The 15,387-nt window shown below is 48.5% G+C and overlaps 1 protein-coding gene across 2 annotated transcripts in view; it reads right to left on the minus strand.

Moving 5' to 3' along the window:
• Positions 1-10,787: 10,787 nt before the first annotated feature.
• The window catches only part of GRIK4 (glutamate ionotropic receptor kainate type subunit 4), a 208,917-nt gene continuing 204,317 nt past the window's right edge, over positions 10,788-15,387 (minus strand). The window contains exons 18-20 of one of the 2 annotated variants that reach the window (XM_075035022.1): positions 14,768-14,896; positions 11,844-11,962; positions 10,788-11,304 (exon numbers count right to left, since the gene is read on the minus strand). In XM_075035022.1, the coding sequence (XP_074891123.1) occupies positions 10,939-11,304; positions 11,844-11,962; positions 14,768-14,896 (614 nt within the window). In that variant the 3' untranslated portion in view covers positions 10,788-10,938. The remainder of the gene's footprint in view (positions 11,305-11,843; positions 11,963-14,767; positions 14,897-15,387) is intronic. The other variant, XR_012651547.1, reaches the window with a different exon arrangement.

Here is a 15,387-nt window from a genome sequence, read left to right on the forward strand (position 1 = left end):
AAAGCATTGGGTATGTATCTTCATGACACCGGTGGAGAAAGACTGACTGACTTCCCAACCTTGCCTGGTGCAGAACTGTGAAAGATTCACATTACTGCTGTACATCCTGGGGCAAATTCTAGCATTGCCGCTATGTCAAAGGGTTCAGGGTTTTCATTCAGGTGGCATGGTCCAAATCACATGCACTATCTCCTTGCAATTCTGCTGTGTGCCACCCTACCACCCCCGGACTCCTTACAGTAGAGCACTGGCAGCCCAAGCTGTCAGCGCTGAAATGTACTCATGGCTTTCAGGGGCCTGATTTCCATTTCACAGAGAGAAAAAACACTTTGGTGTTCTTTCTTATTACCCTGTTGACACAACATTGGTTTTATTTTGTTCCTATGTGGGCCAGCACACATGAACATTGCCTTGCTAATGCTCCGTAAAAAAAATATCTACCTGCATGCTCTGAATGGCTTATTTGGTTCTTTTAATGCATTCTGGAAAGAGCTTTGTCTCCGTTTGGTTTGCCTTCCCCCCCTACTTCTCATATCTGTTTCAGTGAGAGAAAGAACTCCATCGCATTCAGAGGCTACACTTGCTAACAATCCTCATGTTTTTTTACACAACTTACCTGTGCTATTTAGTTGCTAGAAGGCAGACGGAGCATACTTCAGCTGGTAACTGGCACCAGCAGGCTACATTTTGATTTGAAATACATTTCAGTTGCTGCTTTCTATAGTTACAGATCAACTGGATATAACAGATGCCCGTGTTAACCTGTGCTGGGTCAGTGCTGCAAGTGTGGGAAAGTGACCAGTGTATCCCCTGGCCTACATTATAGACCATTTCAACGGAGACTGGACAAGTCAGGGAATTGTTAACACAATATAGTCTTTCACCTCCAGGGGCTGGTTTGAATTCAGCCCAGGCTAGCGCTGATTGAATGTGCTTATCATGAGTTAGCTGCCTCATTGTTCAAGTGAAATAAATTTGATGGGTCTCAGTCTACTCCTCCCTGGCAGAGAAGTATCCGCTTGCCAAAGCTTTTACTACCATTGGCCGTCCCGGGTGACCCCTCCCTGGCAGGCTCCCCTCTTTCCCACCGCCACCTCCTCCAGGATTAAACAGGCCATGGGAACTAGAGTCACCTCTCTGTTTGCTTCCTCCTTGTCTGGTCACGCAGGGGATACCAACTGTGGCACTCAGCAATGGTGGAGCTAGTTCACGCATGCAGAACAAGTGCCACTTAAGAGGCATTCACCCCAGCGACATGCCCATGTTGGATTTGGGTTGCTCTGTCACCTAAGTTCTTTATTTTCATACTTTTAGAGCTGGACCCGATCAACCTCAGCAAAAAACCCCATCCTCAATATCTGAAAAAATTCCAGTCACAATCCTTTCCTCATTACTTGCACTTCTAATGTGCCACAAATAAATGTCACCCACTGTCAAGGGGGGCACTTACCAGGGTTCGAGCAGGTTCATAGGTTTGTACATACTGAGGCCAGAAGGGAACCATTGTTAATGTTCAGAATACAAGTCACAGACTCCCCTATTTTCACTCCGATGTGATCTGGAGCAGATCTTTCAGGCAAAAAAAAAAAAATGCATGTACTCTTGAAAAATTACCTGAGACAGAGAATCAAGCACAGTCTGAAAAAATCAAACAGTTAATTGCTCACTATGTTGATAAAAAAAAAAAACCACACAAAAAAACCAGGCCTCATTCTAGTCGGAGTGAAGCTCCTAAACCCAATTAATTCCCAACCCACTCTAATAACGTTCGACAGGTCTTGCTGCACCCAGGGAAGCAGTGTCACTGTCACACATGGGGACACAGACCCATCAAAAAATCACAGAATTTCTCTGGGTCGCACATGGAGATAATGGCAGCAGCAGAAGAGGGAGCATCTAGTAGACTCTGCTGCTTATCAGAATAATTTCCCCTACATTTAAATCACCAGAGGTTTTAGGGAGAGGGCGGGGGAGAGGATTTGAAACATACGCAGTTTTCTACTTCTTTTCTGTAGCTTTTTAATCCTTTTGCTTCTGCATTTGGCAAACGCAACTTCCTTCATCCTTGGAGATTATTCTTCAATTCCTCAAAGAGACTTCAATTTTCTCACAAATCTCTCTTCCTTTCACTTAATTTAAACATTTATGGCCAATTTCATGATTTAATAATGAGAAATAAAATTGGAGATTTACTAAGTATTGAGAGAAGACCTTTCATTTCATCTGGGGATTAAGAAGGGAGTTAAAGGTGTGAAGCCTGTTAGCCATGCTGGCCTAACCTGAGCTCCAGTATGCTAAAGAGCCCAATCCTGAGAGATACTGAGCGCTCTCTCCTCCCATCGAAGCCAGGGAAGTCCTGTGGACTTGGAGCTCATTGCAGATTTGGGTCCCTTAAGACACAATGCTAGTGTATAAATCCATAGCAGCGCTGTCTCACAGATATTTTGCTAATAACTTTAAAGCCTGGCTTCATTTAGTACTACCACCAGCTGATCAACTCCAAGCAGCTTCTCACTAGACCATTAATTTAAGGTAACAATTCACTAAGATCTTTGGTTCTGCATAAGCGCTTCCCAAATCACTTCTTCGGTCTCTGTCAATTATCTGAGACTAATGCACCTTGAAGTTACCTTTTAGAGCAAACATTACTCCACAGTCATAATTCTAATATACTATCAGTAGCCAAAAGATAGGAACGATGCAGCTTTCAACTTCAGAAATTCAGACTGCACATTCAAACATAGAAATAAAAAATAGATCAGTACTGGTGCAGTCTGAAGATCTGCTGGATTTTCATAATTTGGCAATTGCTAGGCATGTTCATAGGACCAAATGGACCTTGAGCCTTTTATTCATTTGATTTCATTTTCCGGATGGCTACTATTAGATAAAGGCATCTTTCTGAGGTACTGCTGCGATGGTACTGGCCATCAAATTACGTCTGCCAAATCAAATCTCACACACTCAGGGCTAGACTCACTCAGCTGGCTGCTGTCTCACCCTCTCCATCATGATGCAGATTCTGTCGCAAACTTGGGCACATGGTGCAGGATGCAGCCGACCAGGCTTGCTCTTCTTCAGCTGACCTGCCACACTCACGAGACTCTCCAAACCCACGTGTGAACTGCTGTGTCCTCTCCCCTGATCCCCCAGCGCAGCATCTCATGCGTTGGGAAGTGCCACGGCATGGCCAGGTGCTCACTGACCCAGCCTGAGCAGCAAGAAGAGCAAACCTGGGCATGGATTATGCCCAGTGCCCTTCTCCAGTCAGCTCTGGATCTGTCCCTGCTGCGCAGCACAGCGTGGCACCCATGTGCTACCCCATTCAGGGCACATCTCATTTTGGACCACAATTTCCATTCTGTTCAGCCAGACAAAAAGGGCACCAGCAGACAGAAATGAGTGCAGACAGGAAAATGGCTAGGTCTTCCTCTGCCAAATGCTCTGGATTCGTAACTAGTTGTTACTATGAGACAGAAAAGTGCCACTGCTGTCTGATTTTGGAATGGGACTTTGGCTGGGAGAACGGGACAAAACAGAGGGAGAAGCTGTCTCTTCCTGTCTTGTGCGTGTAACAACTCCATTACAGGTCTGGATCTCGCTCGGAGGACGATGCTGGCTGAGTGTGTAGGCTGCCAGCATTCATAATAATTAACCATTAATGTTAGCAAACACTTGGCAAATCTCCACCCGCTTTCATCGGAAGCTCTCGGAGTCCTTTGCAAACATGAACAGATTAAACCTTGCCAGACCCCCTCCAGTCCTACCCGTTAATCCAAAGAATTTCCTCTGCTTCTATTCTCTGACAGGGTATTTAGTAAACACAGTGAGGTTGGGAAGTACTCAGGTCATCCCCATTTTACAAGGCAGAGTGGAGGGTGGTAAAATGCCGTTGCCAAAGCCCCAGCGAGTGCTGCCGCTGCAGCGATAGTGAGGGGTCGTGGCCTCCCACCCTGCAAGTCAGCGCCTCAGACCTCGCACCGTCCTTCCTCCGCTTGGCAGGTCTTCATCCCTATCTTGCTGTCAAGGAAGCCCAAGCAGGAAAGGGATGCAGGCTTAGCCCAAAGTCCGACACGGATCAGCAAGCCGGTGGAGTGATAGCTTTGCTGCCGTTCTCGCTGCTGGGACACAGTGGCCACCACAGCCAGAAATAACCGCGAGCCAGCCAGAGCATAGCATCCTCTGTGAGAGGATCTCCCATTGTGCCTGCTACGGCTTGGTGGCGTTTTTGCCATCCAGTTTTGCCATCCTTGCTGGTACTTTCTAGCAGCTCGTTATTTCGTCCAAAAATAAACCAAAAAAAGGGGGCTTCATTCCAGAATAATGATGCGGCCTCAAAATAGAGTGTCCACGCGGTGGAATTATAATGAAACTGCCTGGTCAGAGTAACTATTACGTCTGCTAAACCAGCAGACTTCCCTCACAAAGAGACTCCCTTACAAAACCCCGTTTTTACATTCAAGGTCTAGCTTCAAAAAGAAATCCCCATAGGTTTGACCCAGTCGCATGGCCAGCAACATGCCGGGGCCATTTGAAACGGCCAGCAACCAAACCTTCCTCGCAGAAGAGAGCAATGTGGCTCACAGGACCTCAGAGCGCAGACACTTGGTAGCCTCCTGCTAATGTCTGGCTCCCTACCACGTTGTGACCTCCATTTCAGCTGTCTGAGGGCTAAAGATGTTGTGGCTGATCAATGGCTTGGGAATAAAACCAGAGGCTGTGTGTTCACCTCCTTGTCCCAGTTTAGTTCAGCAAGCAATAATCAGAGCATCCTCTACAGCTGTGCTCACTAACACGCAAGGGTATTTACTGTAGACTCTGGAAGAACAATCAGTTTTAGGCAGGCAGATCAGACATCTTAGTGCTCACCTGGGAATAAGAGGTCTTTTTTCTTTTCCTCCCCTAGTTCTTTCTCCTCATTTACATTCACTTTTGGCTTCAAAATAAATTGCTTTAAATCTCAGCTCAGCAAGAGCTAAGCCTGAAAAGCCAGAAGACTACATTCATGAACATTTCCTGGGAGTTCAGGCAAAAGCCAATCTGAGACCTTTTTTCTGAGACTGAGCAACGTAAGGAGGAGTATCTGAGGGATGAATAGGAAAGAAAAAGGTGCCTGGAAGGCAGAGAGAGAGGAAGAGAAAAGACGGAAGATAACAGGTTTGAAAAAGCACGGGTCTCACCCATACTGGTCTAAATTGCCTTCTCCTCACCAACGTCAGTGAAATTCCCCCTTACCTCAGTTAACATTTTGTCCCAAACAAAGCAGCAAGTCCTCTCTGTTCTCCATGCTGCACACCAACTGGGATTTTTAGCAGCCACTTTGGACCAGCTCCCCAGCAGGCACAGCCCAGCACAGCTCCCAGCCGACTTAGAGGAGCTGAGGGTGCGACTCCGCAGGAGTCCTGATGGGCAGTGAGAAGAAACTCCATCTGCCAGGAATGGCCCTTCTCACTGCCTTTACACTCCAACAGACATTTTCTCTCCCTTGCACCCTAAGCTCAATACGTGAGACACCGAAAACACAAGCACCACAATAAAAACAACAGAAAAGATTAGTTTGTACAAATCGATCAAAGCGTGAAAAATACTATTCCAAAACATCCTAAGTCAAGAAACAAGAAATGTTAGGTCTTTCCATTGTAATAGACCCTTATTTATCACATTGGAAAGGGTACTTTTTAAAGGCAAATGGCCAACTAGTCCCTTTGATACATGGAGATGCTTCAAGATAGGTATGATATAGAAAACCTAGGCAGAAGATCTGTACTGGCTAATCTGACAGTTATCTCTTTTACAGCCAACTACTGTCATTTCAGCCTTTGAGAACTGCCAGCTACCCCGATAACTGCAGACCTACACACAGCAGAGGAGAAAGCCTTTGTTAATTAAGCTAGCTTCCTTCATTTTCTTACTGATGTGGCCTCAGCAGAGCTTTCAGAGAGCCGCCGTTGTGTGGCCCTTTGTGCTGGTGATGGACTGCCGCGCATCCCCCCACCCCAGACAGCTGCGTATCGGTGGCAAGGCAAGCGATCCTCATCTGCCGGCTGGAATGCTTTCTGGGATGAAATGTTGCAGTCCGGCCACAAATCAGACTATTAACTTAACTGGAGCACAGCAGATTCCCCTTTGGAGGGAAAAAAAAATCCCCCTGAAGGATGCATAAACCTGCCCATTGTCCGATCCAGTTGATAGAGAGCTGATTTTCCCAGTGTGGTATCAAGTTCCAGAGGAGCCTATTTATACTGAATTCATCAATGCTACTTTGTACACAGAAGATTTCAGCTCTGTATTTTCAATCAGTTAGCGGCCATCAAACTCTAATGGGGTTTCTGGAACTGTGGGTGCTTTATCCTCTGTTCAGCAGGCATTTCGTCACGCTGAGCCGTTGCTCCTCTAGCTCTGTTCAAGTTGCAGCTCCTCGTTTCAGGCAGACGTGCTCTTCCCTCACAGTTAGATATTCAGCAAGGAGGGCCAAAACTCAGCAGACTTGCAAGTATCAAGCGTGAGCCCAGACTTACTTTTTACCATTTCTGATGGCAGTTTGCAGTTCCTTTTGCAGATCACTGGCCTGATTCTGCCTCCACTTATGCCTCTAGGACATCGGGGCTATTTCCCTCACTTCAGAGCAGTGCCTCCCTGGCAGGCTCTCCTTCTAATGCGCAGTGCTCCTTTTTCCCTCTAATCAAAGCCATATAGTCAAAGCCACCACGACAAATTTCATCACCTTCATTGGATACACAAGTGAAGTAGAAGAGAGAAACACATCTTGCAGATAATTAATCTCAGAGTTAAATGAAACAAAAGCCAATGGAGGGGACTTTGATCACTCATACCAGCCTTTTCATAGCCAAATCATGACAGCTTCACCCCAAAGCAGACCGTCTTTGCTTCTTTGCTCTTTCATAAGCTTAGAACAAAGTCATCATCCAGCCTCCACCGAGCAGACCTTGCCTACAGGTCCTTTCCTTTTCCCAAGGGATGTCTTTACCATTCAGAGTCATCACCCAAGAACCATCAAAACCAGTTACCCAGATTTCTGTGTATAGCCCAGTCACCCTGTGCCCACAGCTGCAGTTACCAGTGCTGTAGGTATCTCCACCAGCCTACATATGACTGCTAGGACTCACACCCCTTCCAGACTCTTTCTGTAACTGCAAAAAAAGCAAAGCAAAACAATAGCTATTCCTTTTGCCTCTTCCTCCACCTTTTGGGTCACTTACCTGGTAAGGCACTTAAGGTTCAGGGAGAGAAGCAGACTTGGCAGGGCAGGAGCAGGGAAGATTTCTGTGGAGCTGAAATGGTTAAAAAATTTCTGCCTTAGGACAACTAAGGTCCAAAGGGTTCAGTCTCTATTTTATAATTTATAGCTCACTGTCTTTCTTCCCAAAGTCCTGTGGGCTCTCACGGTTCACAGAGCAATCCTTTTCTATTTTACTTACACCACTCAATTCATCCAAGCCTTGTTAATACCTTCACCCATGCAACCTCCGGGGAGAAAATAGCTTTTTATCATTAGGTGAAAATGGAACTGCCTGGAATAACAACACAAATATGGGTTTTAGCACACAAGGACAGATCCCAGGCCTTTTAGTTAGGAACCTGCCAGACTGCTGTCGACCCAGCCAGGGTTGGAGAATTGGACGTCAGCGCAGGGAGAGACGTGAGCCCTCGGCCCCGCTGCCAGGCACCCCGAACAGAGGGGGCAGCAGGAGGATCAAACAAAACAGAGGGGATAAAGCAAAGTATTACATTTTAATTGATCTAATCTTTGGCTCCCAGTAGAATTTGCAGAGATATCTTACTAGAATTACTCAAGTTTTATTGGGAGACAGCAATACTGTGAAAGCGCCTTTTGGACAGCAAGCCACTCCAGATCTTGAACTGCATTAGCATTCGGAACGGCTGAGCAAAAGAGCCCCCACAATAGTTTCAGAGATGACAGCAAAAACTGGGGAAAGAGAGAACACGTGAGATGTAAACCCATCTGGGCACACAAATGTGTGTGAGCAGAAACCCAGGCACAGGCATAATGTTGTCTGCTGTGGGGTCCCTCCAGTATAAAACCTGTAGGTATTTATTTACCAGTGAGCAGAAAATACAGGACCTACAGAGACACTAGAAAATGCATCCAAGTGACAGCAGCTTTTATCCATCCACTCCTCTTCCGAGGTCCATTTCTACTCTGAGTGCAAACACACCGAACATTGAGAGAGAGCGAAAGAGAGAGAGAGAAGAGGGCAAGAAGAACATGCAAAAAATCTCCTTAAAATACAGACCCAGATATAAAATACCATATGGGTGGAGCAAGCTAACAGGAGAGATAAAACGGAAAGACGGTGAGAAACCAGGTGGTTTCTCATCATTTTTTTCCTGACATCCGCTGTCTGAGCAGATGACTGCAAGATCTTTGCAGAAACAGAGGAATAATGTCTGGCTCTGTCAAGATCCCTCTTTATTCACCGCGGTGAAGGGGTGAAAAAACATCAGGTCTGATAAATGATTCATGGAGCCTTTTCTTCTGCTAATCTGTAAATAAATTTTAAAAAGCAGCTTCTTTTTGATGAATATATTCCGCTGCTCGTAAAAACATGTCGGCCTTTAAACACAACACAGGCACACTCAAATGTCTCTAGTGTTGCTGTCAGTACTTTGAAAGCCCAGGCCCAGATCCTTACAGAATGCAGGGATGGAGGTTTTGCTGACTTACCTCAGCTGAGGATCTGCCCCTCCAATCCCACGGCACCAGATTCCTGGGCTCTGCTGAAGCCTTACCTCATCTCATGCTCGCACCTTCACGGCTCTGTTCAGTCCAGGAGAGGGTAACATCCCACAGATTTACAGATATGAAGGCCAGAAAGGACTTTTGTGAACACCTCGTATGACATCCTGCATAACAAGGTCTAAATCCTCTCCTCCTTGTTGCACAAGCACTCTCCGAGCACGCACATTTTACTGTTGCTGTGTGGCAGACGCTTCTTTTCACACGCTGCTGGAAACAACAGAACCAGCCTAACGTGCCCATCGCCATGGCATCGCATCCTGTTCCCTGCATCTCCTCCTCAGAAACATCTGCTGCAGACGGGCTCCTGCCTGAGATAACATGATGGATTTGACCCGCTGCACCTAACGCTCAGCCCTGGTCAACGGGGCTCCAACCAGGAGGTCTGGGAAGGCTGTAACTGCCATGGTCCACATCGCGTGGAAACCTGGCCCCCCCAGACAGACTGCACTGCTTTTAGTTATGGGTTCTTTCCCCCCTTACCACCACATATCTTGGGCTTTCTTTTTTTGGACTTCTCTTTTTTTTTTTTTCCCTCCCATTTCCATTCAGCTACAGATAACGGCAACACCACAGGTGTGGATGCACTCAGGCAGCAGAGAACTGCAACAGCCAAAGCACGTCTTCCCTTTCAGGTGGGGAGTTGCTGGGTTTCTCCCTGAGCAGACAGGCCTCAAACTGTCTCATGACTTTTGTGAGTGTGGACAGGGAAGGAAAGAGGAAAAAAAAAAGCATGATTATACAAGGACATCTTTTATTTCAGTACATTCAAGACAAAAAGAAAAGAAAACAATTCAAGAACAGGATGTACCTTCACTCAAGGCTTTCTCTCCCCTGCCCCTCTCCATTGTTGTCTCTTTCCTTTTACAATCAGAAATTGCATAGAATTTGTTTTTCAATCCGAAAATTAAACTTGTCAATGTAAAACCCACGTCTGTACCAAGCAGAGGGTGAGCTGCTGCTGTTGCTAGGGAAGTAAATATTTTCCTTACATCAGATCCCGGGCTAATGGTTTTGTCAAATGCTGTGCGGCATCGTCACTGCTAGACACGGGCTGTAAGTCATCCTCGAAGCTGAGGGTGCTCCGTGGATCATGGACGAGAGGAGCTCACGAGCCTGGAGCAGAGCTCAGAGTCACTTGTTCGGGAGCGTGCAGAGCACGGGCCATGGATGCTTTGGGGAGCGACAGTGGGCAGCAAATACCACCTCCCTCCGCTGGCGGGAGAGGGCAGCCTTCCCCAGCGCTCCCCACTCTCGCCTGCTCCCACCTCACCTTCCTCAAAAGGCTCTCCCACCCGCACCCTAAAAACAGAAAGGAAAAAAAAAAGCAAAAGATAACCCCAGAACTAAACAAAAGACACAGAACCCCTGAAATTCCAGACGTTTCAAGGCCTCTTTGAGTTCACTGTGTTCGTTGGTTGGTTTTTGGCATTTTAATATATATATATCTATGTGTATATATATATTTATATGTAGATGTATTTTAATAACTCCTCAGATGGACCTTCAGCCAATGCTCCTTCTCAGGGGGAGCGTGTCCCATCCCATCCTTCCCTTCCTTCCTCAGTCCACCTGCCACACTCTGAAAAGGAAGAAGAGTTCAGCACCTGAAACCCGGTGCCCTGGAGACTAGGTCCTGATGTACCCAAAATAAACCAAAACGAAATAACGGCTCCTCCCTTCCCATCCTTTCTCCGCATCAAATAAAAAGACCCTCCCCCCACCCTTTGAGAACATCCCCTGGTAAGTCTACGCGACGGGGAGACGGAGCCAGCGTCCTTTCTCCTGGCCTGGGGTGGAGAAATTCCAAGAACCGCTCTTGCCCCTGGGTGGGCAATATCTGCCACGCCAGTTACCCACCACGTCCCTTCCTCCTGCCTCGGAGCCGCACGGTGGCACGGAGACAACTGCCGGATACAGGCCAGCCGGCGGAGCTCGCTCCCGCTGCGTCAGGCTTCGGCAAGACGCGCGTCCTCTCCGACGCCGAAACCAAAGCCGACCCCCTGGCCAGGCCTGCGCGTCAGCCCAAAGGTCCGCCTTGCTCTGGAGAAGCTGGGTAACTGCTTTTAATTTAAAAACAAGTTGACATTGTACAAGTCCGTGTTCTGTAAAATGGAACAGGACCCTCTCGGCCCACCCCAACGCCCCCTGCCCCAGCGTTACTCGGGCTCGCTGCTGTTGGTGGTCTTCTCCCACTCCAAGCTCTCTTCGCTCTGTGCGGGCGAGCCCGCAGACGGCCGTGCCCGGAGGCCCTGAAACCTGCGGCACTCGGGGCACACACGGATGTGCGTGCACCCTCGGGCAACCAGGGCGGCTTCTTGTGCCAGTCTTTGTGCCAGTGGATCTGGCTCGCCCCCACTGCACAGCTTCCCGTTGCTGAGCGTGGTTGTGCTGCGGGCTCGGCGCTCCTCCGGGATAACGGGGCGAGTCCGTATCATTGCCCCTCGCCTCCGACGAGGGTGGAAACTGTCCTTGCAGAGAATGATGTTGCGCAGCTCCGTCACCATTTCTTGGCACACCGACACCTGGAAGGCAGACCCGAGACATACTGCTCACCTAAGTAAGCTGCGAGCCCAGCAGCGCTGCGTCTGCTCTGGATTCTGATGCCAAAGTGTTACGGACTCGGTCGTTAATCTGGCCACTGGCTTTCCACATCAATGCTCGGACACTTACGCTTGATTTAGGCCAACAGATTCCGCCTCTTGTCAGAGACCCTCCTGTGTTCTGGATCCCCAAATCAACATGAGACCCAAACCCATTGCCGGTAGAAATCCTCAGGTGATGCCATCTCCAGGAAAGGTACCTGGACGTTGCACACATCCTTGATCCCTTCAAAAGCCCTTGGAGCATCCCTACAGCCTTGATCTTAGTAGGAGTGCATGAGAAGCTCGTGCATTTTAGACCCTGCCCAATGCACCTAGCCTTCTTGTGCATTTGAGGTCTCATTACCGTGAACGCTCATCTCAGCCTGGGTGCATTACTTGCTCCAGAGCATTGCACTGCCGAGCACCCCGCAGATAGCAATGAAAACACACTAAAACCTCAGGACAATTTCAGGTCCTACCTCTGACTGTTCAGAGTGCCGAAGGCTCCACAAAAATTCCAGCATTGCCATAAAAATTGCTACGATTAAGCCACAGATGAGAACCACGAAGATTCCACCTATGTTCTCCATTCCCAGGCCTAAAATAAAGCAGAAGAGACAATGCTGTGCAGAGGCAGACACAACATAAATTGCAAGCATCGCTGTACAGAAATCCCAACGCTTTGCTGTTTAGTTGGCATTACATGTACCCAGCCGGGGACCAAAAACACATAGCCAGCACTGTCCTATTAATAGCTAACCGCATGACTCAGATGGCAAACCAAATGACTTGCAATAGCTGCACGATCGAAGATGCGTTCTCAGAAATGATGATTTTGCAGATAAACAGCAAGTATATTGAAGGGAAGTACAAAGCAATTTGTGGACAAACTGAAAACAGGAGAAAAAATGAGAGATCAATCGGGCACATTAATCCCTGCAAATTATTCGCCCAGCTCTAGTTGCTTTGAACTTTGCAAAGGAAAATGAGCAATGTTGTTAAAGAAGCGGAGATGAAGAAGACAAGAAAGGGCTTTAAAGGAAGCTGGCACCAAGAAAAGCGCCTTTGATTGCATTACAAAGTGCTGCTGGAAAATGCTTACAGCTGCTTGTATTGCAGTACCAAGGAGAGGTTCCAAACAAGGCCAGGACCCAACACTTTCACACTATGTGGTGACTGAATGGGGTGCCTGCCACCCAGGGTACCTGGTTATAGGCTGGGTGCTCTCTGCTCAGCACCCTCTGGCCCATGAGGAGGAAACAGACCCTTCCGTGGGGCGACTCATCTCACTTCCCTTGGACAACTCACAACGGGATGACTACCTTCTCTACGGATCACAGGAGCCGTTCAGCCGCCTTGGGCCAAATGCCGCACGTGCGGACAGCTTCGCTTCGAGGAGGGACTAAATCGCGTGCACGGCAGCTGCCAGCCCTGTCCTACACGGCTTGCACTCCAGAAAGCTCATCAGCTGGGAGGAAAATCCACCCCTCAAGAACCTGGCCTGAGCTTTCCGTGTGCCGAGGCTGTCACCTCACTTCCCACCGTGACCCCCGTCCCCAAAACCACAGCCCGTGCCTCCGCCTCGCCCTGCGGAACAAGGCTGTGAGAGGAGCCGGGGAGCAGTGCCGGCCTCGGCACACGCTGTCCGAGAAACGGCTCTTCTCTCCTGTGCTTGTTGCTTTCGGGTCTCAAGCGGACTGGGCCCCTGATTGGATTGATTACTAAAAAGCATGCGGTGCTTTGCACTGAGGTGACTGTATGAGGCCATTACTCAACGAGAACATCTATAAAAATCTTCCTCTCCCCTCTGTAGCATTAAATCAAAGTGGAAGAATCAATGATTTATTGACTTAATCTCTGCGTGGCTTTTAGACATAAAATTTCACCAAAATCCCTGTAAATAGCTGACCTGTTTTGTTCTAAAACTTAGGAGGTCACATTTCTCCCTCCTCCTCCGTCATTCTTTTGGCATTGCCTCCGGAGCAATCTAGTGACTCCGTAAATCAGCCCTTCACAGAGATGTCTCCACTAAGACAACAACTGCAGGGCAGAAAACATAGCTCATAATCACAGTTTAGACCAAAGATAAAGGCCATCCTCTCCACCTAGCAGCTCTCAAATTTGAATTTAGGGCCAGTACTTCTCTCTGCATCCTTCTATCGTTCTACCTGGATGCCGCCTCAGATACCTCTTGATGGGCTTGGGAGTGGGTATTTCCTTCCTCCATTTACACGTATCAGCAGGCTACAGCCTTCCTCATTTCCCAAACTGAGAAAGTGAGCCATGACAGAGGGCACAAAACAGCAGAAGAACTTGTCCAGGGTCACAGAGCGTGCTGGGTAGCGCCAGAAACAGCCCAGGAGCCTGCTTCCCAGCTGCCCCCACCCAAAGCCATCTCAAAACAGCCCACAGACTAGACTCCACTTCAGAGTTGCTTTTTGCACAGTGCACGGAGGAGAAGACTCCCATGTGCCTGCTTGCCTTCAAAAGGAACTCCTTTACTAGCTTATCGCCTTGCCCTGAGGCCTGATGTCTGACACTGGACCAGCACCTTCTGTCTCGAGACTAGTAGCCCGGGCTGCCTGCAGCGCAGCACTGCCCAACAGGGAGCACCCACTCACACTCCTCGTGGGGTCTCATCCAGCCTAACTCAAGGACGGCAGAGACACACACACCTACACCTGCTGCAGTGTCAAGAAAACAAAAGAGCTACCACGGACCCGGCTTGGCTCTCCATCTCTGTGCTCAGAAAGGTCAGAAGACTGTTCTTTCAACTGGGGGACCTGCTGGCCTCCCAGAAAACACTTGCTGAGGAAACGGTGACTGCCAAAACTAAAAAATGCAGCAACTGTGTTCAGCTGGCAACTGCTCTCACACTGGGACATCAGCGTAATGTGGTAGATTTTATGGCAATTTGCATAGCATTACCCAAAAGAATTTGCTCCTCGGTTTACAGATGTACTAACAAAGTCCTTGTGTCCCTTCCCCTGGCTGTTTAAAAAGCCCGTTCACTTGGAGCCATTAACCAGCGGGCCTGTGGTGGAGATCCATCTCCCTTGAAGGAACCCAGGATTTTGGTCTGATCCCTTTAGCCATCTATTTTCCCAGACATTCATTAGAAGCTAATTTACCCTCCATATGCCTCCAATATTTGTCATTTGGTTGTTCCCGCTATCTCTGCCCCAGGCAAAAACACACAGCATGAGGCACAGCAGAGCTGTTTGGCTTTCTCCTTGAATTGTGAAGGAAGGAATCTCAGGTCAGAAGAAGGGGAAAAAGTAATTCTCAGGCAGAAAACCTGGCAGTGCTCATGTGCAGATGGAAGTTCATCCTTGCACTGCTGGCAGGGATGCTTCTACTGCCTAGTCCCTTCAGCGCGTTACCGGAGAGCGGCGTGGCTTACCTTTGGCTCTGTGGTCCTCCTCTTTGGGGCACTTGCCTCCTTCCCACCACTTCCTCTTCAGGATTTCCAGGCGGTTGTTCTCTTGCAACTGGAGAATGGCCAGGTCAAACTCGTCGCGAAACACAGAGCCTGCAACACCAAAAGGTATGTGGTAAGGCACCATCTCGGCCAGCCTTCCTCCCCACTCATCCCTGCCACGATGCCCTGCCAGTGTACCCAACTACAAAAGCTTCCCTCTGAATGGTTTGGAAGGTATTCCAGTTCATAGAAGCCCTTGAATCCTGCTGCCTCCCTGCTGGGACTGTCAACTGGTTAATGTCATATGCAGATGGTAATTTTGCCTGTCCACCAAGAGCCACATAGGCCATTTGAAGAGGTCTATTACAAGGGGGAGCTTGGGCTTCAGGGGCAGGGTCTGAAGAGGCAGTTCAGCTTTGCACCGCTGCTCCTCCAGACCACGGAGGTCCCTTCTCCTGTCATTCTGCTTCGAACTTCAGCCTTGCTCTAACACTCCTTCCCTCAAACTGGTGCACTGCAACAGCAGGCAGTTCAACCTACACGCAAGCCCAAATGTTGATGGTAGAGGAGGCTCGCTTCTGCGCTCAGTACTGAGCTCTACG

The sequence above is a fragment of the Buteo buteo genome, chromosome 9 (assembly GCF_964188355.1).
Source record: "Buteo buteo chromosome 9, bButBut1.hap1.1, whole genome shotgun sequence".
In the NCBI taxonomy this organism is placed as follows: Eukaryota; Metazoa; Chordata; class Aves; order Accipitriformes; family Accipitridae; genus Buteo; species Buteo buteo.